Source organism: Stigmatopora argus, chromosome 17 (assembly GCF_051989625.1).
Source record: "Stigmatopora argus isolate UIUO_Sarg chromosome 17, RoL_Sarg_1.0, whole genome shotgun sequence".
Classification (NCBI taxonomy): Eukaryota; Metazoa; Chordata; class Actinopteri; order Syngnathiformes; family Syngnathidae; genus Stigmatopora; species Stigmatopora argus.
The window spans coordinates 6481647-6508338 of record NC_135403.1 but is presented as its reverse complement, the minus strand read 5'-3'; the positions used below and the strand labels follow the sequence as shown (position 1 = coordinate 6508338).

General features: G+C 37.8%; 1 protein-coding gene and 1 long non-coding RNA gene across 2 annotated transcripts in view; one reads left to right on the top strand and one right to left on the bottom strand.

Moving 5' to 3' along the window:
- Positions 1–26692, top strand: part of dok6 (docking protein 6) — a 43663-nt gene that overhangs the window by 9907 nt on the left and 7064 nt on the right. Inside the window, exons 2-6 of the mRNA XM_077624812.1 lie at positions 16743–16850; positions 19680–19794; positions 22946–23065; positions 25036–25225; positions 26124–26262. Coding sequence (XP_077480938.1) covers positions 16743–16850; positions 19680–19794; positions 22946–23065; positions 25036–25225; positions 26124–26262 — 672 coding nt within the window. The remainder of the gene's footprint in view (positions 1–16742; positions 16851–19679; positions 19795–22945; positions 23066–25035; positions 25226–26123; positions 26263–26692) is intronic.
- Positions 1–26692, bottom strand: part of LOC144092051 (uncharacterized) — a 90850-nt gene that overhangs the window by 57302 nt on the left and 6856 nt on the right. The window lies entirely within an intron of this gene.

Genomic DNA, 26692 nt, shown 5'->3' with positions numbered 1-26692 from the left:
CGGTCCTTTCATACTGTATTGCCACATCGAGCATCTACTCGAGAGACGTACCTATTAATGACCAGGCTTTGAGGAATCTATCATGGCTCCATTAACAGTTCCTCTTCATCCTTCTTTCCTGGCCTTCCTCTTCTCATTAATCAACACCCCAGCCCCGCAGGCTTTACTTGGCAGTCAAGCTTATGTTCGAGTATCTGCACTTTGCATGCATTGGGTTCTTGTAAATTGGCATGATACTGTACAAATGTTTCTTATGTGATGAATCTATAAACATGCAATTTAGCAACATTCAAGAATGCATATATAAACTACTATACTGGACCATAAGAAGCAGAGTATAATATGGAGTAAAGTGCCTCCTTTTACTTAAAAAATGGTGATGCTATAGGAAACTTCAAGCAGCCATTATATTACAAACTTGTTGATGGTTCAGCATTTCGTCAACAATAAGAAACTCTTAATTCACACAATTTCTTTTTCTTTTTCTTGAGTCGATATCCATTTTTGCTACCGCAACCAAGATGGCGCCGCTCAAGTGGCAGCCGGTGGCGGTAGCTCCGTCCGCTCTGGCTTGTTTTGTGTTTTTGCTGCTTTTCTGTCTAAATGATTTGATTTGGTGATTCTTAATGCTCCCAAATACTTTGCTTTGTACTTTGTGCTTTTGCTCTGTTGTTCTGCGGCCTTTGCGACTGTATTGTCTAACTTGTAACTATGCCTTTCCTGTATCTGCATTCTCACCCTCTTGCTACTGTCACTATGAAATTTCCCGAATACGGGATGAATAAAGTTATCCAATCCAATCCAAAAAAAGAAAAAGCGTAGAGATAATCCTTTGATGCTCTCCAATTCTATGGAACCTACGGTTGCATTTCTCCCAAATGCTCGGATGAATTCCTAATTACACAACCTTAGTGGCATTAAATATTCGTTGTTGTGCTGCAAAATGATATTTCAGGCATAAATTTGCGAGTGTGCTCCAACTGTTTTTAATTTCAGATGAATTACTGTTTTCCTTTGAGTCCAAATTCAAATAAACACAGACTATTGGTTTACATTTGCATGCAGTATGTCAAAAAGTAACCCAAAAGAATAAGCTCCATTTCATTTTTCAAATCACCTTTGGACCATATATTGAGATCCTCTCCTGCTGTTACCTTTCATCAGCCTGCTCGCCAAGCATATTCATGTGTAGCCAAATATAGCCTCAGTTTGCCTCTGTCTCCCTGGCTTTAATCCACTCAGCATGGTAAACATCGTCATGGTCCTGCTCGGGAATACTGTAAATATAAATCCTGAGCTGCTTTACATGCCGGTAAATATTGTTGTTTTGTCATTTAAATTTACCTACGCTGTTTAATTTTTATGTGGCACTGATTGTTAGGGCCGTATTATTAATGTGCAAGAAAAATCTTGACCTTGGATTTGTGTCTGCGTGGGAAGAAGGCAAGCAGTGAATGTCACCTGTCCGCGTGGGAGCGTTGTTTGTTTCTGTTTGTTTGGAGATTAGTTTGCACCAGCCTCCCTCTGTCTTTCTCATGGGAGTTCTTTTAATAGTTAGGAGGTGACAGTTTATCTCTCCTTTTGGAGTTTACTAGCCTTAGCTCAGCCAGTGTCTTGAAACTTTGAAGCGGACTGTTGCATGCAAAACGGCTAGCTGGTTTTGATCCTATCACATCATCCTAATGAGCAGGAATGACCTCAAGTGTTGCAACAGTCGAGGCAATAGCTTTTTCATATTTCTGCAAGCATGATTGTACTGGGAGGGAATTTTGAGCAATGTCTTGCCAGGGGAAATGGAGCACACAATAGTAGTGTTGGCAGTAGTGCTGTGAGTGGATCATTCAAAGGTCATGAAGGAGAAAAAAATGGCTCATGAGAGCTATAAACAATTGAAAACAGAAGGTCATCGGAAAAAGTTTGTGGGCAATGCGAAAAGGTCATATGCTTATTTACAAGTTGATAATTTGAAGATTTCCATGCATGTGTGTTTTTGTAAGAGCCGTAAAATTGGAAGAGATTGCATTGCAAATGAGAAATGAATTGTGCCAAACTACTCTGCTCCGTGAAGAAGCTTAGGCTTTAATAAAAAATAAACAAATTGATTTGCTTTGCATTGCTAATGACCAATGATTTGGTCTACAAACCAGCTTTCCCTTAGCAATGATTACATCAATGCATTTAAGATCCATAATCCATTAATAATTACTGTGGCAAATTGCAGGCTATTAATTAGAGTGAACTTTTCAACCCTGGCAGTTGCAGTGGTTGCCCGGTCATCAGATTAGGCAGAAGCACATTTGACAAATGGATGTTTAAAGATATTTGCCCACATGTATGCAACCCCGCCTCTTATCTTTTCAGTGCTTAAAAGAAATGTATGTTGGAAGTGATAATTGCATCCCGTAACGAATTCATGCTGAGGCACACACAAACACAGAATCGCTGTTCATTTTTTGAAAAAGCCAGTCTTATTTGTGAGGAAGAGACAAAAACAGCAGACAGAAATCTAACAACTACCAATGGAGACTATTCTGTGACATGAAAGCACTCTACCACAGTTTCATTCTTTGCACACACACACACGTTTGCTTGCTGGCGTCATCTTCGATTTGCTCGAGTCAAGTTAGTTCCAGCGACGACAAGGCTTTCTCGCTTGTGAGCCCATTGATTGTCGCAGAGCCTCCCGCTTTCCCGGTTTTATGTATCAGAGGAGCAGCCAAAACATTAGTGAGCAAGTGCCTCAGAACTAATCCGCAAAAGCGGGGGAAAGACTTCACCAGTGCCGGAGGATTACTACTTTTAGGCACTCTTGATTAAATTCAAATGACAACAACAGAATATAGCATCCTGAAAACAGTCGATGGTTGATGTATCGTGTACATATTCAAATATTTTCTCAATCGGCACACTTCATTTATATGTTAATCAAGTGGTCAGCTAATAATAATGCTACACCCATGGCGCATTGTGCCATCTCATTGGTTGCAAGAGCTTGATCCTTTCATCCTTTTATTGATTGTATTGTCCATTAGTAGAGGTTTGTCACATACTAAAGCAAGAAGTTTGGGGTCTACAGACTAACCTTTAGTAACAGAGTATTTTTAAAGGACTTGCACCAAAACAGATGACCAAAAAGTGCTTTTGTTTGGCTTATGTTAAATACAGTCTGACATTCTGAAAGCCTGGATAAAATAGTTATACACAGAAGACGCCCCCTCATTTGAATTTGTTTTGTCATGCAATACACTGACAACGGAAACAAAGTGCTTTACGCTGTTAATTGGTAGTCAATTTTTTTTTTTTTTCAATTTTTTAGATTGTTTTTATACAGACGCTCCCCTACTTACGAACGAGTTAGGTTCCGAGCGATTGTTCATAAGTTGAATTTGTTTGTAAGTTGCTCAGTGCTATATTTTGTATTATAATTTATTTTTAAGGCCCATATAAGTATATTGAAGCCTATATAAGTATATTGAAGGTTTATATAAGTGCATTTGTATGTTTAAGGCTTGTATAAGTAACACACTTTGGTTTGTACTGAAAAAAACATTTAATAAAATGGAGAGAATACATACAATACTGTATACATACATTAGAGAGAGATTTACTAGAAACTGGCCGAAAGAAGCTATCTAATGATGATTGCAGTTTTCTTTTTTTCATCATGAATGATGCGGTAGCACTGTATGGCATCATTCAATTGATTTGCAAACTTTGTGCAACGTTCAATATTTGGGTCCTGCTGCTCGATCTTTATGTTTATAAATGGTACTGACGGTCGAACGATTCAAGTTGTATTCGCGTGCAACGCTCACCACTTTATCACGTGCATCAAGCTTCGTTATTATTGCCACTCATTCAAAATGAAATGGCTTGCCTCTTCCTTGCACCTCCCTCACTAGAAGCCTTTCACTTTTCACCAACCATATTGAATAATGGATGCACGAGATATTTAATGATACAAATGAAAAAGGTTCTTTGCGCACTGGACATATGTTCACGCACTTCCGCACTGCAACGAAGTGGGTAGAAGAAGGTAGATGCTGGGTGAGCTAAGCTCTCACAGCGCCAGGCGTCGGTATTAGCGGCGGAAAGAAGCACTACTCGGGAAAAAGGTGCGCAATACAAAATCGAACTTACGAACATTTTTCGACATAAACGCAATTTGCAGACATGTTCGTATGTACCGTTGTTTGTACTTCAAAAATCCTGACAAGGGTTGTGAAGGAGGCTGTGGCCAATCCCAGCCAACTGTGGGCAGAAGGTGTGCGATACCATGAATTGGTTGCCAACCAAAAGTCATTTTTATTTTCACTTTTCACACTTGCTAATTTATTTTTATTTTTGGCAGCTTTGGTAAGCTGTAGATCGTAATAGATGAGCTACATATTGCCGCTGCTAGCTTCACCGTTTCCCCTTTTGAAGGCGGGGAATTTATTTTGGGTAGTGAAATAATAATCCACAAAGAAACAAAATTCAAGGACCAAATGCTAATCTTGTTGTTGTTTCATTGTTTTTAGAAGATCCCTGTTGTGCCAAAATATTGCTTAAAATATTGTTTTTCAGTTTTGGGATGGCACAAGTTTGACTGTTAGAGGGTCCACTGTATTTGCTCACTTGTTAGTCCATATAAACACTTTAAAGCCTCAGGCAATACAAGTCCTAACATCCTGATTAATAAGCGTTTACCCAGACTGCTTCGAAACTCTGAAAGGAGTTTGTGCTTTTGCACTTTTCAAGTACGCTCTCATCTTTTATGCATCGAGTTCAGTTGAACATTCAGCCTGGCTAAATGTTTCACATCATTGGACAACTCATCCCAGTCCCTTTAAAGGAAATAGCAGTCTTGCAAATTGGTGCCATCTCCCTCTGTATGCATGTTATTGTCAGGCTTGTGCGTGGATTAAATGGAAATTGCTTTGTGTTTGGCTGGTTTTGTGTGCACAGAGGATTTCCCAGTAAAGCAGTAGTACAAAAAGAGGTTTGGATGAGTGATGGCTCAACAGCAGGCAGTTGTCATGGCGATGACTTAACAGGAAATTATTTCTAATTAACAATGTTTTATAAATGCATGCCAGCACACTCTAAATTATTGTAGGTCTAAGCAAATATAGCTGTTAAACTAGCTGTAATCAATAATGAATAAAATAGGTTGTAATAACTTGGGAACTGAGGGGTAAATAATAGAGCTTTGATGTCCGTGGCATTTCTTTTATCTAGCTTGTATCTATCTTCAGTAAACTGCAATCTTATCTCACAAACCCAACATATTAAAACGAATAACATTTATAATCTTGTACAAAAGCAGATCTAGAACCGCCATTATCCTGGACTGTAAAGAGCATCGGTCTTTGCTATCAACGTGTTTTAGTGCCACTAATAAAAACTAAAATGTCTTCACAATGTCTTCTTAACACAGACTGACTTTTCAGCTTGCCGCCTCAGGGGTCGCCACAGTGAAACACATGCTAGATTGACAAGTAGATTTCGTCAAGGGAAAAAACTAAATGTGAATGTCTTAAGATAATGTATGTAAATTTAGTGTATACATTCTAATGTCAGTACAGCAAATGACAAAAATATCTAAACATTGTCTGAAAATAAATGCATGTATTAATCTTCCACTCACAATCATCGCAAGGGTGATGGAGCACACATGATAGTGATTATGACGATCTTGTATGATCATTTACAACCTGTTAATTTCATCATACTGGGCTGCCACGTCATTGTCTAGTGTATTTTGAAATGATCACTTCAACACTTAAAATGTAATCTTTCATATACGTATTTTGTTTTTATAAACCTCATTGGGTTTGATTTCTTTCTTTCAACACTACCCTTATGAACATATTAAGAGTATTGGTAAATACATTCCACAGTTTCAATAGTTTAAAAAAAAAAAATTATAGTATAAATGGACATTTGTTGTCAAATTTTAGATAGATACAATTTGACAACATAATAACAACAAATAAACATGTTTGCGAGTATGATTAAACATTTTAAACATTGTTTTAATGAGGGGAAGAAATAAGAAAGCCATTTTAATAAACATATTGGTGGATTATTTTTTTAAAGGAGTCCAAATTTAATGAAACATTTTAGCTGGATCGTTTTTTTTTTTTAGCTCTAAACCACTCTTTCTTCACTATGCCCTTGGAAAATACACGATGCGCTGGATAAAACAATGCATATACGGGTGCTAGTCTATATTCACCTTTCTCGTTGAGGTGGATGAAAGGTACCAAAGAAGCATTTTTCACAGTTCTAATCAATTTCTAAGCCACAGATGGTGTAAATCTTGATTAGTTTTGACAGTCAGCAATAATTTGAATGATGGTTTACGTCAGCTAGAGTTTATTACTGAAGTGGAAGATGTAGCTATGGAAAAATGTGCGCTCAAGTGTATAGTGTTAGTACGGCTATCATTAACTTTGACTATAAAAACGCGATTAAAATAGTACGGAGGGAGTTGTTGAAATTTATAACAAATGTAATATGCCTACTTTTTTCTAGAATATAGTTTTACCAAGAAGTTTAAAGTTTGACAGCACGTATTTCTTCTGGTGCTGTTTTGTCATATTTTTAATGATGAAATTAACTGAGTATTTCCAGATGCAGACTGTCTTGGACTTGGAATTAGTGTTCACATGCATTAATTATGACAATAAAATCAACAATGTGATTAATTTCTAGCTTCCATAATACAGGAGGTTCGACAACAAAAGCAGATATGCAGTGAGTTGCCAATCTGGACTTTTTTTTCATTTTTAAAACCCTACTTCCAGAAGTCAACGACAAAACAATGAATTCATCAGGGATTGCTATGACTACACTATCTCAAACTTTTATTTATTATGAATTCACATATGGAGATACAGTCAATTGGCATTCTGACACTAAAAAGCTGCACTCTGCACTGCTTCCTTTTAATGAATAATTCTGGTTCATTGGAACCTGGCACATTTACAATAATATGGTCATTCTGGCTCTCTGAGTCACATTAACTACAGACAGGATTAAGAGATCCGAGAATTGCAATTATCTTTAAAGCCATCATTATTTCCTATTGTTCTCATGTCTTTCATGATCCCTTTTTATTTATTTTCCCCCCCTTTCCAATTGGTAAACTGTTTCATGGTTACTTAAAAAAAAACATCTGCCATTGCAATCCTAGTCATCCTGGACGTTTTTTTCTTTCATAATTTCATTGCAACATCGTGACTGGGATCATCAGTTTGCCTTTTAATCGTGCCCTATAGTCTCACTAAGGTCCTCACAAATGAAATAAGGCTTTTGAAACAGTGTTTGGCACTGGTGATGCTCATGCATGTTTGATGAGAATGCCTAATCATGCATATAAACTCGAGAGGAATGAGCAATGGCAATGATGTGACAGACAAAGAAATTACAAACGTAGAGAGAAAGGGCGCCGGGGGACCGTGTGTTCATATGTGTCTTCAGGAAGGAATAGGTAGCAATGCACTACATATACGAGGATTTGGAATGGCCCAGATAAACTAATCTATGATTAACTGGGGCACGGCTGGCTCGACATCCTGCCAACAGCTGTAGTCGAGGGCGAATTACAAAATTACGAGATGTCCAAACATTTGACGTGCAGCATAAAATATATTGCGGTACATGGGTGTGCATGTGCGGGTTGTTGGCAGGTTAAGTTTTATAAGCAAAGGGTTAGGAAAGAAAAAACGGGTAGAAAAGGGTAAACATTTGAGGCTGCCTCTTATTTCAAACAATGGTTGTGCTTGTAAATGACAGAATTGCAATGTTTTTTGGGAAGAGAATTCAAGGTTTGTTTAATCAGTTACCGTATTTTCACGACTATAAGGCGCACCGCATTATAAGGCGCACCCTCAATGAATGACAATTTTAATTTTTTTCCATATATAAGGCACACTGGATTATGAGGCGGCCTGTCTATTTTGGAGAAAATTTAAGACTTTTAAGTGCGCCTTATAGTCGGGAAAATACGGTAAGTGGAATTTACTTGAATTTTGTATTGTTCACATGCAAAAGAAGTGGAGCTCTGTTTTATGAATAATCATTTAGTTCAATGCCATAGTCTATTCTCATCTCATTTTCTTCATTTATAACTTAAAATACAATATGAAAATAGACCTGTGTCCACAGATGGAGAAAACTACATTCTTGCATTGCTAAAATAGCATTAAACAATCCCAACTACTATACAAAACTTTCATCAAATCAAAACATTAAATTAACAAAGCCCACCACCACTAACCCAAAAACATTACATAATGTAAAACTAAGCAAAATCTTATGACACTTGTTTTTCAGCAGCTGGTCAAAAATCAGACATTGATTGCATGTATGCTGGGTGAAGCATTACATTTCCACAAGATGAAAATATTTAAACCGCAAAGAGCTTACAACCAATAGGAAGGTTTAGCAAGGCATTTAGTATGTCTGTTCTTCACGCATTTCAAAATCCCTCTATTTGATATGCTAATAAGTGACTTCCCATCTAGCCCAAGAGTTGTTTATACACTGATTTAAGTGCTCTTATGAAATGTATTTTCAGTAACTGAAGTAGCGATTATCTCGAGATTATATTTTGCGGGACCGGGAATCATCAGGGGGGTTAAACCCTTCCCACAATTGTCACATTTTTTTGAAAGCTCCAAAGAGGAGGCGGCACATTTGTGCCTTCAAGGTAATGCATTTTCGTTTCAATATTCACTCGCACACTGGAGAGTCCGACAGACTGCTATTTTTTATTCTCCCGTGTGATTAGTCATTCACTTGAAGAGGGCTGTCATTGGAAATCATTCTCATCTCTTCAGACAGCTCCTCAGTTCATCTAAATGATGAGTGATTTGTCTGTTTGGGATGAATACAGACCATAAATTATTGAGAGGGGAGACAGTTTCTCAATAATTGCACACGTCTGTGAAGTCAATGAGACTTTGTGTTTTTGAGAGCACTTAAAAATATGATTAAAGCCTCCAAAATGTCTCCTGAATTAGACATACCACACCCTCTTCCATGTGGTAGATTCTAATAATACAGCAAATTGTGCTAAATTGAACTTTCTATGATTTATTGCTGCAATTACCATTAGTAACACTAATAAAAGTTGTTCCAAATGCAAATATTGCATATTCCAGGAAAGCAAAGTGGTGCAAAATTCTATTGATGGCAGAAATTGATTTTAGATTAATCATGTCAGGAGGCAATTGAGGCAATTTGAAGGGCACAAATTGGTTACAACCAGGAGAGGCCCTGTTTATTCAGTCAGAATTATACTGCTGTCTGAAGGACTTAACAATGGAGAGTTGAGCTACATCCACACAGGCCACCACTACGGCACAACTGCTCAATGCAACACTGGGATCGTAATTGGAGTCGATCGATTAATTTCCAACATCAAGGCAATTTAATCAAATGTCCATCCCAGGGATATTTGCTGCATTAATTCTGCAATTAGATATGTTTCTGCTTTAAATAGTCTTCTGTCTTTCCTGATTTTAAAACCTAATTGACTTATAAGCCTGAGTTGTCACCTGGTGAAACGCTGTTCCACTCAGGTGAAACGCGGCATCAATAAATTCCCAAGTGTAGTCTTGCCTCTCCTCTACTCTATGCACTTCTACATTGAAACTAGTTCACATTGTGGATAAATCTAGAGCTGCTGGACTAATTTAATCCAGTATTTATAAATAATTATCAATATGTACTTGTTATTCGCTTGGGATTTTTAGCCAAAATTCATTTGCATATTATAATTCATTCGCATATGGACTCCAAGCTCCAATAATCTTAAGGCTTAAGTCTTTTTGACAAGATTCTCTTTTGTTTCGTGAGGTCAATCTGGTTTTCATGAAGTTGTACAACGTTGCCAAAAACCACTTGAAGTGTTTTTCTTGCTTCAGACAAACCTCCACTAAAAGTAAAAGGTTGCCCTTGAAATGTTCTCTGCAGCTGGCTACTTTCACTGATGCCCATTTTACACGCTGGCAAGCTCTCTGTGCTGATGTTGTTGTTTTTCCAACAGTGAAAAATTATGCACCTCGGAGCTGCAAAATGACTCACCAATCCAAGGTTTTAATCATAATCTATCCAATCCTTTAAACTGTAACAATAATAAAGGCTAAAATAGAAATAAGTGGGGTGGAAGAATGCAACAGTTCAATCTATATATATATATTCATGTATGTATATGTCTACATATTTATGTACGTATATATCTACATATATATCTATATATATGTATACACATACATATATACATAGTATACACATATATACATACATATATATATATATACATATACATACATATACATACATATACATACATATACATACATATACATACATACATATATACATATATATACACATACATACATATACATATATACATACATATATACATATATAGACACATACATACATATACATATATACACATATACATATATATCTACATACATACATATATATATATATATATATATATATATATATATATATATATATCTACATACACACACAAACACATAAATATGTACAAAAACACACACACACTGCAGTTCTATGAAATTGGAGTACTGCTGTTTTTCCAGCAAAAGCACGTACTATTGTGTAGTTTCTGCCCCCAAAACATTATTTAGTGGGGTTTCAGTCTTGCTTCTTATTTGTAAGATACATACATTCAGCAAGGAAACTCATTAAACTCGGATGTGGAAAAAATATTTCTTTAATAAATCATTCTAGGATTGTGTTAATTAAGTGTTAAATTTTAATGACCCAATTTGTATTCTACTGTTGTATGGGTACATCCCAGTGCTCTGAATGTAAATCTGCTCATTATTTTTGATCGCTTTGACCCACTGATTATGACCCCTGATTTTTACTGTTCACCAAAATTGTCATCTCATCTCTTGGGTCACGCCGCTAATATAGCCAGCCAGACATGTAAATATGCTGGCTATATCACAACAGTAATGTTGTGTTGACTTGGGGGCGTTGTGTGAAAAATTTAATGACAAGGATCCCCAAAGCCATAAATCGGATTTGGACACCAGGGTCTTCTAAAAAGATGGAAGGGATGGTAAAGTTTCAGTCCGTGTTTATTTGTTTAGAGCTTCACTGCCAAAAAGCCTTTTTTATCTTTCCTCAAATTAAACACAAAATGGACTTAAAGGAACTCTGCTCGTCCAGAGTTGAATAAATTCAAATTTGATTGGTAGTCTGATTAAATAAATATAATGAATTCCAGTTCACCAACAGAGCAAGCACGTTTTGTGCCTTTCAATATGTACCAAGTATCAATATTCAGTTTCAGGGATGAGAAGGATGAACGATAGGATAACAACAGTCCTAGCTAAGTGACAAACTGCCCAAAAATATTTTAGGCGGTGCAAAGTATTGACATAAGCCAAAACCGACCCATTGGCACAGATTTTAATACCAACACGTGAATATGACATTTATTTTTTACTAGTGGCAGAGTGAAGACTAAGGTAAAATGCACACTTGCTCATTGAGACAGCTGCGAAAAAGAATTGGAATAGTAAGAGCTGATTAGGCAATACTGAATAGCAAAAGACACTAGAAGAAACACCCAGTAACTCCCAGGGCATTAAGATCACTTCAGTAGATCTGTTCTGTTATTTTGCTTTATTTGCCTCTAACCCAATTAAACATTTTGTTGCTGAATATTTGCATTTGTAATCCTTCTTATAATTACAGGGTTTTCCCAGCATATTTTTCAATACATTTTAAATAACTGATGTCAATTATTTCGTATGAGGGCATCTATTTCTTTGACAGGGGGATCTATTAATATGTTTCTGTTTGTCTGACTTTTCGGATCAATTCTCTATTTGGAGATGACTTGTGTGGCCCTGAAACATTCTGTGGGAGTGTGTTTTGGACATGGGAAGATTTTTCTTAAGCAATTGGTCAAATTATGGCCAAACAATTGAAAGAAATATTGATGTAACACGATTTCTTTTGTTGTTCCCATCTTTAATAAAAGACATCAGCATTGCCACAGAAAAAAAATCATTCGCCATGCACATGGGCTGTTGATGTCACATTGCTTTCAATTCACTCCCACCGCTGACAATCATATAGTCAAGCGTGCATTGATGTCGAGCCATCCTAACGATAGTATTTTTAACTTTGAAAATGAACAAAAAAATAATGCATGACTACTGATGTGTTCCATTATGTCACATGTGTCAAACCGATTCCGCCGAGGGCCGCAGTGGGTCCTGGTCTTTGTTCCAACCGATCCAGTGCCGACATTTTAACCAATCAGGTGTCTTCTAAAATAAGTAGAACCTGACTTTAATTAACTGATTACACTTGAAAAAGGTATCCTCTTGTTGAGTTGGAATGAAAACCTGCACCCACTGCGGCCCTTTGAGGAACGGTTTGACACCCCTGCATTATGTCCATCGTCAAATTAATTCCATGACATTGTAAGCAAACAAGGAATTCCCTTACAAGACACCATCACTACAGAAATCAACCACAGTACTCAGATCTGCCGCTGTGTGCCCCCTTTCAAGACTGGTTTCCTAAAGAATTATACGTTAGGTGGGTGGGACATATAATGTTGCATGACTGGGTGGAATGGGTATTCACTCAGTCTAGTACAAGGGTGTCAGACTCGGGTTGGTTCGTGGGCCGCTTTAACGTCAACTTGATTTTACGTGGGCCGGAACACTTTAGATATAATATTTAGATTTTTTTTTTAAATAATGGATTAAATGAACTGGATTAAAAGCCCTGAATATTCAGTTTTTATAGATCTAAAACAATGTTTATTTTAGCTTTTTTAAAATATATTTTTAGATTTTACAAAATGATTTTTGAACTAAAAACACAGAAAAAAATTGATTAAAAAATTACAATTATTGATTTAAAAGGGGGAAAATCAGGATATTTAATATACATCTATGCTCCTCATTTTAATTTGATCCTAAAACAGAAAGTCGGCACTCATGATTTACTTTCCCGGGCCACACAAAATGATGCGGCGGGCCAGATTTGGCCCCTGAGCCGCCACTTTGACACATGTGGTCTAGTATAAACAATCTCTGACTTCATAGCAGCACAAGTTTGATATTAGAAAGTTGCCAGTTCTCATGTTTTTGTCAGTAGGGAGTTAAGCCATATCTCTTTTGCTGTTGTAGCACATGGTTATACAAGAGGAGTGGAGGTGGAGCTGCAGTGGATAGCTAAAATTATAGAGCAGCCAGATTTTATTTTGAGCATCGCTGTTCTTTGTCGTGACTTTGTTTTTACGTGTTTTTTTCCTCCCATGTGTGTATGTGCAGGTTCTATTGCTTGTGAATTATCCTTCAGTGCCACACCATGTACTCCCCCAATGTTCTGGCATTAAATGGGTCCCATCCAAAGAGCAGAGCCTCATTCAAGACTCTGCAATTACAATTAGTGCAAGAGTGTCTGAATAAGACCCAGCAGAAGCCTGAGAATAGGTCTGCCTTGACAAAGCACTGACAATTGTAGAACAGACAAAATTAAACCCTCTCCATTCATACCCTCTAGTTCCTATTATGCACATGCTATCTTATTGAGCTTCCTTTGTGCCGGTATAATTACTTAATCTCAGCACTCCTTGGTTGAATTACTTTGAGCGGAATACAGGGCTCCTCAGACTCAAGCTCCCACGAGGCAATGTAGGATTGCCTTTACTACCTAAAAAAAAAAAATCACAGTTCTGTTATTGCTCATCGTCAGTGTGGATACTCTTCTTTGGTTCCTCTAAAAAGCTAATTTAATTTTTTGGGACATTATATGATTTCGATCACAATTAAATTCCTCAATTGGGTCATTAAAGCATTTTCTAAACAATGCACGAAACAGAGTCCATTACAAAGTGTTGCGTGCAAGTTTTTTGTTGTTGTTTGCAGTTGGTAATGGGCCTGGGCAACACTTAACTCAAATGGACGCCCATCAAGGCCGACTGATAAGGACCCAGGGATCCACTCCAGTCAATTACTATTTAAGTGCCAAGTTGAACTCAGCAGGCCTTTTATGAAGTACTGCTGCAGAGTAAACAAATTAATTGTGCATCCATGGTTTCCCAACACAAGCGCATGGCCCAAGGCAATCATACATCTGGCAGAGTGATAGCAGCTGTCTCCACCAGGAAATAGAAGGATCATGTTCTTAAACATTGAAAACTACCGTGGACTAGTATTTTAAATTGCTTTCTCTGCTGCATTGTTGGATCACTATCAGCTTTTTGCACATTGAGGATTTGCTGAATGTTGATGATCTTAGCCTCTTCCAAGGAAAACAACAGAACTAAATCTTTCTTATCTGGAATGGGAAGAATTAATGATCAATTGATCAATTAGTGGTTTTACATACAAAATCTCTTCATTCTTTTTTGCCCTAATTAAATCAACAAACTGACAACTAAACCATTATCCACTTAACCAAAAAGGTATTTTAATTTATCGTTTGCTGACCCTTTACCAAAAAAATCCAAATCTCATCTTTGAGCCTCTTCATAGAAAATATTCCCTGATTTTAATAAGCTTCAATTAAACTAGACTGATTACACGGGGAAAGACATCTTTTTTTGCAGTTTTAGATCTGACTACTGTTTTAAACCAATATTAGGGCACAGAAACCAAAATCTTTGTTTTTATGTCACACTAAGGTTTTGAAACATACCTTTAATACCCTGTTTCTGAAATATTTACAAATAATTTTGACACACAATGAAAGAACCAATGACTGTAAAATATTTAACGCTATTATGTTTTCACAAATGATATGGCTAGTTGTGTATTGTAACAAAATTGTAAGCAAATAAAGCTGTGGGGGAAAAATTGCGATAAAGACAACTGAGAACAGTTTTGGATTACGCACCCACAAATTTGTTGAAAAAGAGCTTTTAGCCATAAAACTATAGAGTTCCCTATTTGATTCCTGTGTTATATTAAAAGTGAAATGAGTAAATAAGGTATTTGCCCAGGTCTGCTTTTTCTTTTCAGTAATTATTTTATTTTTTAACTATTATTTAATATTATTAAGATAGCTGCATATTGCAGTATTTATAGACCAACTATTCTCAACATATTGTTGCCCTTCTTGGTTGGAATGTACATTGACAGCTAAGATATTGAAGCTAGAGTAATATTTCAGAACTAATGTAATTTATATAAGAGCTAGTTTTTCAACCAATTCACAAAAATATTAGTTGGTCCGTCCACTATAAAGAGAATGTGTGCCATCTCTACAATGAACATTACTACCTAGTGAAAATTGTGCCATGAGATAACAAGCATAGGTGATGTGTTGTTTAGACCACAAACTGGTTGAGACTGAAACTGCAGTTTTGCTACTTGCAGGAAAGTATTGCATGGCATTTTGCCTCAATTGCTTCAAGACATGAATAATTAAATAGTTCCACACAATTGAGACAATCTTAACACTCCAAAAAGAATCAATCATGGCCACCGTTCATCTCTTTTGAAAACTCTGTGACACAAGGTACTTGATTAAAAATGTTGATTTACTGATCATTATAAATTTTGTAGAGCTTAGTAGATTTCATTTATTACATGTTTTTTTAAATAAAGGTGAAGTTGAGTACTTGTATTCAGTTTTCATTTCCATAATTTGCTTAGGTTATAAGATTAGTGCAGAAATAATTCTCAGTGTAAAAGACTCATTGTCTGTCATCTAAAACGAACATAAAAATAGACATGAAATGAAGAAAAAAAATAAGTGAAAGCCTGTTACCATGAATGAAATATGTCCAATAACCATCTCAATCATCTGTGAAGGACTGTAAAGATTTCTTTGGACAAATTGGTTCAGATTTGGTTTTAAACGATACGTGATGGAACTACGTTTTAACAGATTTGCGGTCTTGACATATTTGGCAATTCATTTTTGGGATTCCAAAAAGTGAGGAACGGAAAGAAACATACTTGATCTTGTTTAGCTGTCAATATGACCTTGAAGACAAAGCAATTCTACACAGATTACTTGTCCCATCTTCAGCTTGAGGACACGGCAGACTGTGATTCACTAATCAATACGATGTGCAATATTCTGCAGGCCCAGTGTGACAATGTTTTTTCTGTATTGGATATGGTTTGAAATGCTATTTGATGTCAAAAGTTAGACCTCTGCATTATAAATAAGGCACAATTTGAACATGTCTCAAGTTAAAGAGTTTGAATCATCAAAGCAAAGTATTAATCCATTAATTATACTAAATAAATGTGGAATTTAAATGAATAAAGAAAAACAGCCATATTCTGAAAGAGTATTCCTCACGACTACATATTTTCGCAAATGAATCATTCATTTCTCCCATTCACATTTAAATTTACATGACAGTCATGAATATAGAAAAGTTAAAAACAAGACATTGATTTAGAAAAAGGGTTCATTTAAAAAACGCTTAGTAATTCCCTATAAACAGAAGCTATTTGAAACGTTTCTACCCAAACCAAGTGCACTTAAGTCTAAGAGAAGGATTTTAGTCCGTATACATTTCGGCAATTCCACATGACCTAATAGTTCCATTGTGTGTATTAGTCCAACAACCTTTCCACCATGTATGGACAAAAACATTGCAGACCCTAGTTGATATATATAGACATACTATGTAGTAAGTATCCAGATAATAAAAACATTGCATTTTGGCTTTTTTCCCCATGTAATTAACGACAAATATTCTTTGTTGGCAGATCTTTAGAAGATGTTGGCTGGTATTCAAAAAGGCATCAAGTAAAGGACCACGGCGCTTGGAAAAGTATCCTGATGAGAAATCCGCTTACTTTAGAAGTTTTCACAAGGTAAATAAAGGACTGAGGCTATATGTTACAAATTTATCGTTTTTTCGCAAGTGAAGTTGTTCCCTTGTATTACCAAGCAGACAAAAGAAACTACAGGATTCCCTAAACACCTAAAAGAACAAAAATATAGGGTAATTTCATACAGTACATGTGTTACATTGCACTGATATACCATACTACACCAATATACCCCAGAGTTCTACTCTCAAGAAGCTGACAGTGATATTTTCTAAGAACCTTAGAAATTCCTTGTTTAGTGTCACTCAACTCTGCTACCTCATACAGGTGTCAAGAAATCATTTTTGAAATATTCTGTTCACTGACTCACAATATCTCGAGTGAAGGTTTGCAGTCACTCACTACACAGAGTTTTGATTGTTCACTCCTGGTCACGAATCTCTTTAAAACCATCAAAAGTTGTTCACTGTGTTGCCTGTCACAGTTCTCTGGAGTCTTAAAAAGACCCAAAATGAAATCTTCAATTTACCACCAGTGTCTAGGAACACTTGAAGGGTCATCTGTGACAATAAGCACATACAATCTGATAGCCACAGCACCTCCAAAAGAAGGGTACGAATGATTTTTGGTTCCTGGGCACAAACAATAGCCAGAATCAGAACCTTGCTACCTCCCTTCGTTCATTTTGGGGAACCCTAATGTAGAGAAACAATGCTAAAGAGGCAATAAATTTGTAATATTCCAAGACATTTTATCCAGCTTAAGAAAACTGGGTCAGGCACAACTTTCGCTTGATGGAACCTCTCGACCTTGCACACCATTCAAGGCTGCCTGCCAAAAAACGACAATTTTATGCCCTCACACTGGGCTGGGGATTCTGCTTGAAACTGGGGATTAAACAAAGGTCAGTGCCTTCTGATGAATCAAGAAATAATCAATAAGGAACGTATAATCAGTAGGACAACTTAAAGAAATTACATTTTTGATTTGTTTTATAAAGCACAATATACCATAGATGATTTTCTGCCTTTGCATCCATGCACTCTGTTCACTACATCACATTGTCAGATGGGCCATCCTGTGTGGTTACCCCTCCCCGTGAGGCATCTTGTACAATCGGTGCTGAAGTGAGGGATGGGTGCGCACATGCACCAGTGCACTTGGTAATGCATTGCCACAAAGATCAAGAAAGGTCCCGTCTGAGGGCTTCATTTGACGCCGCTGTGATTTGGGAAGAACTAGGCTACGCCGGTGGCTGATTTACACACTCAACACAAAGAGGATTGCCTTTCTTCACTACCATTTCTCTTCGTCTCCATACTCTCCCCATCTCTTTGCCCGAGTCGGTATACATCACAACCCAAAAACTGAATATTTTAGCCCTCTGAGAGGATCTTTTGTTTTTGTGCCTCTCCAGTCCTTCTGATAAATATAAAAATGAAAACAAGCTGGAATGTAAGTGTAGCAGGCTAAGCATATTGGTGCTAATATGAGATTAAAGTCAACACCTTCCAGTGTTTAAAAAAAAAAAGTCAAATGGGATGTGAAATGGGACTCATCTCAAATGATTATGTTTTTTTTGCCTGAGGCTGGGAATGCAACCAAATATTTTCCTTTCATGCTTCAAGCACACAGGAGTGGATAGCTACTGGAATTCACAGCTCAGAAATTCCTTTGTTGATGGTTACTTTCTGTCCGCTTACCGTCACACACATACAATGTACCTACCCACACATACATAAAACATCTCATTCTTGGAAGGTGATAAAAAGACTTGAATCACAATGCTACATTTGTATCATCCTCATGAGCTTTCTGTAATGTCTATTTCAATCAATAACATATTTTATCAATTACAACAGCAAAAAAGGCGTGTGGTCTTACTACATTGTTTTTCCGATAGTACAATATTTTATCTTTACATTGCACCCAAGCTAATTCATCCCCAGCCTTCTTGGCAAAGGGCCTTCAGTTAGCATATGATGGCCAACAGTAATGTAATAAGGTTTATCATCTAGGCCACCTGTGTCAAAGTGGCGGCCTGGGGGCCAAATCTGGCCCGCCGCATCATTTTGTGTGGCCCGGGAAAGTAAATCATTAGTGCCGACTTTCTGTTTTAGGATCAAATTAAAATGAAGAGTATAGATGTATATTAAATTTCCTGATTTTCTCCCTTTTAAATCAATAATTGTAATTTCTTAATTATTTTTTTCAGTTTTAAGTTCAAAAATCATTTTGTAAAATCTAAAAAGTATATAAAAAAGCGAAAATAAACATTGTTTTAGATGTATAAAAAACTGAATATTCAGGGATTTTTATCCAGTTCTTTGAATCCATTTATAAAAAAAAATCTAAAATATTATATCTAAAATCAAGTTGACGTTAAAGCGGCCCGTGAACCAACCCGAGTCTGACACCCTTGGCTTAGTTGGTAGTTTTTTTGAAGACCGTAGAAGGAATTAGAGAATTTACATATAAAATACTGCTATTTGCGAAAAATCCAAGTTAAAAACAAGCTCTGGAACTAATTAAGAGTCTGACACCCTAGATTCCAGGATGAGTCATGCAGAACAAAATGGCCTGTAAATAAGTCAAATTTTTATTTTTTATCAATCTTTATCTTAAGGGGTTCAGATGATTTGGGGTTAGGGTTGAATGTTATAGAGCAGAAGCAAGTAGTTCTATGGGGCCTATAAAAGTGTATTTTAAGTATAGAACTTTTGATTTTTAAGGAGAATGTTTATATACAAAAGTCTACAAACTACAACTGCACTTTCAGCAGACTGGCACAAGAAGGTCAATTAAGCCCCATTGCCATCGCTGACTGGACTCAAGCGAGTTAATGTACACTTGTAATTCTGTCCTCTTTAGATCACTGAGCTCCATAATATCAAGAACATTAGCAGGATGCCGAGAGACGCCAAGAAGCATGCGGTGGCCATTATCTTCTCTGACGACACGTCCAAGACGTTTGCCTGTGATTCAGGTGAGTGCACATTTTTGTTGCAAGAATTTCTTAAGGTTAAAAAAAACAACGTAAGAAGGGAGCTTTGAGTGCTCACAAAGTGGGAAAAGTAACGCTGATAACCTTGGAGTTTTTGTAGTTGAAATTCTGTACCATACTAAAAAACAAGGTAAGAGTCTGGGCTAAACTGTGGTCTTCGCAGCCAATCAGCTCAAGAGATAAAGTCGCTCTGATTGGTGCTCCCATCTTTTGATCATAATAGGGATGGCTGCGATGTGCACGGCCAATCAGCTTGCAGAATAAATCCACACCTATTGGGGGTTTCGTCAGTTGATGGCTGTTGCTTTCATGTGTCAATCTCATGCCAAAAAACCAATCACACACCTTGCATGAGTTCCCTTGGGTATGTACAGTCAGCCTTGCCTGGCAGCAAAACATTCTCCTTCACGCATCAAAATAAAATAAAAAATGCCTTTTTCGATGTATAGTTAAAAAAAACGCCATGCACTGAATCCGCAAAACGTGAATAGCGGCGGATGACTATTTTCATACACTCCCCAACATCCCCCTTAATATCTTTAGTTAAAAAAGGTCTGAAAACCTTTCAATAATTTCTTATACATAGATACGACTTCATGCCTAATTTTCAGCAACACAAGGACATTGCATGTCTGAAAGCATCTGAGTTACTTTGGCGTCCATTTCCCCCAAAGATTGCGTAAACAAAACTAAAACTTGCTGCCACAGCTATAATAAATTCCCCTTTTAATCACACAGTTCCAAAATATTCTCTCTTTCTAAGCAAGATTTGTTTTTCTGAATTCACCACCCACTGTATTCTCCTCATGCATAAGCCTGAGCGCTGACTCTGTTTGTTTAGCTTCTTTTCCACTCGGGCCTCAAAAGTGCAGGAGGCACTTACAGGCCACAGTAACTCTGAAAGAGTGTGAATCAGGGGAGGCATTAAGTAGCTGTCTCCTGTGTGTAAATGTAGCTGTGCTCTCTGATGTTGGTGAATGAAGCGCTTCAGGCACCAACAGACCATCCGCTCACCCTGCTAAGCTGTACGGGTATGTCCCGCTGGAAAGGCGGAATGTAAGAGACTGCCCTATGAATGAAATTGAAGATACCGTTGCTGATACACACAAGCACAACATGCTTTAATGAAAAGACACCGAAACACGACTGTGTTGCTGCTGTACTACGTCCACACGTATGCGTCTCTGTACATATCATAGACCATGGTTGCATGTCCAGAAACCCACAGGGATTTGGAGCTAAGGAGCTTGACAAAAGATAAACAACTCTTGCCCTTGCCTCATTTCATGCAGCAGTGGCTCCCATCAAAAGCTCAAAAAGACAATTGGACACCTTATCTAAGAAAATGATCTCTTCTGATTCATGAGAAAGGAAAATTGCTATTCACAAACTGATTTATAAACAGATTGGTAATGGAGGGATTAATGGATTTTCCCTTCTGGAGTTACACACTTTGCTATTCAATCTTTGATGGAATCCTATTCAGTAATTTAAACAGGTTTATGCGCATACTTTTAGCCAGTAGCCAGTAGTTCTATTTTTTAAACATGCTTCAGTGCGAAAAGTATGCGACTTTTGTCTTCCTGCCTCACTGAGCAATAGTGCACAAGGTAAGGTTCTAAAAGTAAGGGTGGAAGAATTTAAATTAAATATACATTTAGACTTTAATGGAAATAGCTTGTAAAACCCATATTTTTTCCCAAATAGTAATATTGTTTTTGCAAGAGATGCAAAACATTGCACTTTATCTTGCACTTTGAAAATGAATTTAATATTTAACAGGCTCACGACAGTATAATATTTTTATTGAGTGTGGGGAAATAACTTATTGATTCTCCAATTGATGATGCATGAGTTTGGAGCTCCAGGCATGTGCGCATGCTCAGTATGATCTTGACAGTGGATGAAAACCTATTGGCTGTCATTAAACTACCATTCTTGGAGAGTACAGACGCTCCCCTACTTTCGAACAAGTTACGTTCCGAGCGATTGTTCGTAAGGTTAATTTGCTCGTAAGTTGCTTCAGTGCTATATTTTGTATTATAATTTATGTTTAAGGCCTATATAAGTATATTGAAGGTTTATATACGTATGTTTAAGGCTTGTATAAGTAACACACAGTATGTACATGTACGTAATAAGATAAATAAAATGAAGTTTAACTTACTTTTGGAAGATGTACTCGATGCTTAAGGAGGTGATGATGGAGGAGGAGGAAGAGAGGATTTTATATCATGAGAGGGTCTTTGTCGTCGCTGAAATGGGTTTCAAAAGTTACTTCCTCCTCCGTAACTTCAATGTAGGAAGAAGTTGAGGGTCGAGGAGAAGAAGATGAGGGTTGATGAGTATCTTCCTTGGAGGATTTACTAGAAACTGGCCGAAAGAAGCGATCTAATGACGATTGCACAGTTTTCTTCTTTTTTTCATCATAAATGATGAGGTAGCACTGTATGGCATCATTCAATTGATTTGCAACCTTTGTGCAACGTTCAATATTTGGGTCTTGCTGCTCGAACAGTGCGATGGCTTTATCTATGAGCGAACTTCTTCATGGGGACAGGCGTTTCTTCCTCCTCCTCCTCAATATGTTGCGGGGCCTTCTCCCTCTCACAGCGCCAAGCGTCAGTATTAGCGGCGGAAAGAAGCACTACTCGGAAAAAGGCGCGCAATACAAAATTTAACTTACGAACTTACAGCATCTCTTTCCGAACATTTTTTGACATATGCCATATTCGCAGACATGTTCGTATGTACCGTTGTTTGCAACTCGAATGTTCGTAAGTAGGGGAGCGTCTGTACTTCAGTTGAAGTATTACTTAATAATTATGCTTAAAACAGGAAGACACATGATTTATACATTATAAGCTTCTTTGTCGACAAAGTTAGAAAACGGTGATTAATCAACTATAGAAATAATCATCTGTGACAGCCCTACTTGGATTATGAGCGACATGTTGCATTACCATGTCTAAAGATAAACACACAATTATCTGATCTGATTATCTGCTCTGGGAAACATCCTCAACAGGGATCCTAGATTGTGTTCTATTATACTACCTGATTCCTAGCTTTAATGCATTGGACGTGAACCTTGGGTGATTATATCGCTGTGCTGTTGTGTGGCCACATGCAGAGCTGGATGCGGAGGAATGGTGCAAGCTGCTGAGTGTGGAGTGCCTGGGCAGCCGTCTCAACGACATCAGCCTGGGCGAACCAGACTTGCTAGCAGCGGGGGTGCAGCGCGAGCAGAACGGTGAGTGCCCAATTAGTCCATGCTTACACGGATAACCGTTGCGGGTCAACCTTTTTCTTTCGGCAGACTGTCATGTCTGAGCAGAGTAGAGCTGTCACTGTTCTATTAGTCCTTCCTAATGAGGACGCCTGATCAATACCTGCTCCGTTTGAGCATTAGTAGATATTAGTTCAACTTCAAAAGGGATGTATTGTGGAGAAAACGTGCTTATATCAGGGTGCGCGGGGTCACAGACTACGGTCAGGGCTCTGTTCTAGACCCTAATGCGAAGTGCTGTGCATCACTGGCCTCCCTCGTAATGAAGCTTGTCACAGAGATGGATGAGATTATGGTGCTAAAGCGCTGTGAAATAAATGTGATGCTCTTTCTTATATTCCCCTCATAGGAAATGGAATGAAGCTCATACGTTTATGTACTATGGTTTAGAAAGTTAAAATGGCAACAAGCAATCGTAAAAAGTGCAACTAACAGCCAGAACATATTGCTTTATTTTATATATATAATTTTAAGTCCAACTTCGTCACTCGCCATGACTTTCACATTAGCGCGAAAATACATTCTGGAAAGTTGTAGTAAATTTAGTACATTTTCACCACCATGATGAGTAAGTCAAAAAGCCTGCAGCCGTATTTCAATTAGTAACCCTCCCACGACCTCACCCCTAGCCCCACCAAGCAGCAGGAGGCCATCATTAGATTAGAGTAGCCTAAAAATACACTGAGCTATGACATCGCTATTTTCCATCCATGGCAGACACATGGCTTTTTTTGGAATCATTGAGTGTAATTAGTGAGAACCCATTTAGATTATCAAGAAGCCCCCACTGCCTCTGACAGTTAAATGGGGTGGGGGATGCAGAGGGACATGCATGACTCTCTCCCAAATCTGTAGTGATAGTTAGGGAAATAATGTGATTATATATTTATTATAATTGGATGAACTTAAATTTTCAAGCATGGTGATATGTTAAATATTTGGCCACACTTTCTGTTGTAGACAGTTCTGAGCTCCGGATGGTCCTGTGGGGAGTTTGCTCAAAATAATTTAATAGCTGTCCTAAATATCTGTGTATTTTTGTTTGTGTGTAACATGGGACAGAGACAAAAACCTATTTGAGATTAAAGGCTGCTCTACTTTTCCCTGACAAATATTTCATCCCTCATCCTTTTGTTTTAATCCTTTTGTTTCTCATGCTAACGTTTTGCAAAAACTAAACAATGCCGCAACCCGAAGAGGTTTTAGATTTAATGCAGGAATAAACAAATACACAAACATTTTATTCTCGGGAGTGAATGAAAATGGGCGTTGGGCAAACTATGAATGATCTGTGTTTACCATTATGATTTCTGCTGAGGCATTTGATGCAGCTCTTGTGACTTCAATTATTTATATCTGATAGTAAATCTTCTAAGGGAGGAATATCTGGCTGTGTTTGGTGAGAGTAAATATGCTGTGATTTGTTCAAATATGGGAATTCAAGATCCTGAAAAATTGGAATTCTTCAAGTGCTGCGAGAAGTCTAGAAGGGAACTGCATTTGTTTTTTTCATTCATTAATTCATTTTCTGTACCGCTTATCCTCACAAGGGTCACGGGGGTGCTGGATCCTAACCCAGCTGATGTCGGGCATCAGACGGGGGGGCACCCTGAGTTGGTAGCCAGCCAATTGCAGGGGCATTCGTTTTTGGTGAATGTATTTTTTATGAATGCATTTTCCCATTTATATGAAAACAGTCTTTTGAGAACAGTAATGAGTGGTTATGCTATAATTACAAGTTTTAACAGCTTCCTCCATTTTTCTGGCTACCGTTTTTTCTTAAATATCATAACTTTGGCTTTATTACATTGCAAATTTCAGCTTATACTTTTTGCCATGTATGCCTGTGTTGTGTTTTAATAACATGTTAGTATCATTCATGCCCTTCATGGAATGCCAATTTAATCTTGCCTTGATATTTATTTTATTTTTAGAGCGTTTTAATGTATATTTAATGCCCACTCCAAACCTGGACATCTACGGGGAGTGCACCATGCAGATCACCCATGAGAACATCTATCTGTGGGACATCCACAACGCACGCCTCAAACTCGTCATGTGGCCTCTCAGCTCGCTTCGGAGATATGGCCGAGACTCAACATGGTTCACATTTGAGTCAGGCAGGTGTGTACGTTTATTTGTATCTATTTTAATACATAAAATAGTGCTAATTTTGTCTTATTTATACAGAAAATGCAGCTGGTTTAAGGGGACGGAGGGGAAAAGAGAGAAAATAGGGTAGATAGCGGAGTAGCAAGCGGTAATGTAGATCAGACATGGGCGCAATAATCGAAAAATCGCGAAGTAGGGTCACCCTTATGAAATTGTTTACTTCGGTGCTGATTCCAAGTAGCAAGAGTGGCTTCCGCTTACGAGTTTCAGCGTGTAAAGTTCATAAAAATGTGAAAATCTACTGAAGTAGTGAATTCGGGATAAGTGAATTTGCGATAATCGAGGGATTACTGTAGTTTGCATTTTGCTTGTTGCCAGTTGGTGTACGCTGCAGCACCCTGTAACATTGAACCACATTATTGGTGTATAATTCATTCATTTGCTTGTCCTTGTCAGGGTGGCAGGGTGCTGGAGCCTATCTCAGCTGAATTTCAGGCGAAAGGCAGACTACACCCTCGACTGGTCGCCAGTCAGTTGTAAGGCACATTTAGAGAGAGTGGAAATTCCTGCACAGAAGTCAGGCAAATGAACCACTGCACTGTCGGGTGATTTATTAGTGTTTAAATTGGATGGATATTTTAAGAATATACCTGGTAGAGAAAATAAGTACTTTGGAAGAAACACAACAACTTCTCAATGAAAGTGATTTTTAAAGTTTCCCAGGTATCATATACTGCAGAAGCCATTGGGCGACATTTTAACTCAGTGCAGTCATGCATGCCTGTGTGCGTGCTCTTACATCAGCGTCTCTCTGGAAACATGCAGCCAAGCGTGTGCTTCGAACAGCGAGCCCCGTCAAAGTGTGTTTACTTCGCTTTTGTGTCTGAGTGTGTGTTTGTTCCGGGCACAGGATGTGCGACACAGGCGAAGGCTTGTTCACGTTCCAGACACGAGAGGGGGAGATGATCTATCAGCGTGTCCACTCGGCCACTCTGGCCATTGCCCAGCAGCATGAGAGGATGATGGAAGAGATGGAGAAAAGCTCCCAGGTAGTGTATATTCATATATTTGCTCATTGATTCAATGCAAAGGGGATGGACACCTACTAGTGGTGGTGGTTTAGAGTTAAGTGACCCAGAATCGTCAAGGCAGAAAAAGTAACTGACAGTTGAATGAAAACCACCCGAGGAGGAGAAAAAACAATCAACGCCAGGCAAAGTTTGGCTTTTCAAAACCGAACACTCGATATGATGAGAATCAGAAGAAAAATAATGTCATTGGTTTCCATTCAACAGGCAGTAATAAGACTATGAATCATCCCTGACCATGAACTTTGTCAAAGAGGGCCCATTTGAGTTTGCTTTTAAGGATTGAGAGGCCGTCAGGCTTTTAAAGACTAAGTATAGGAGACCAGCTATGACTGTGACAATACTGACACTGTAAAAATCAGTCTTAAAAACTGGCGGTGACTCTTTCCAT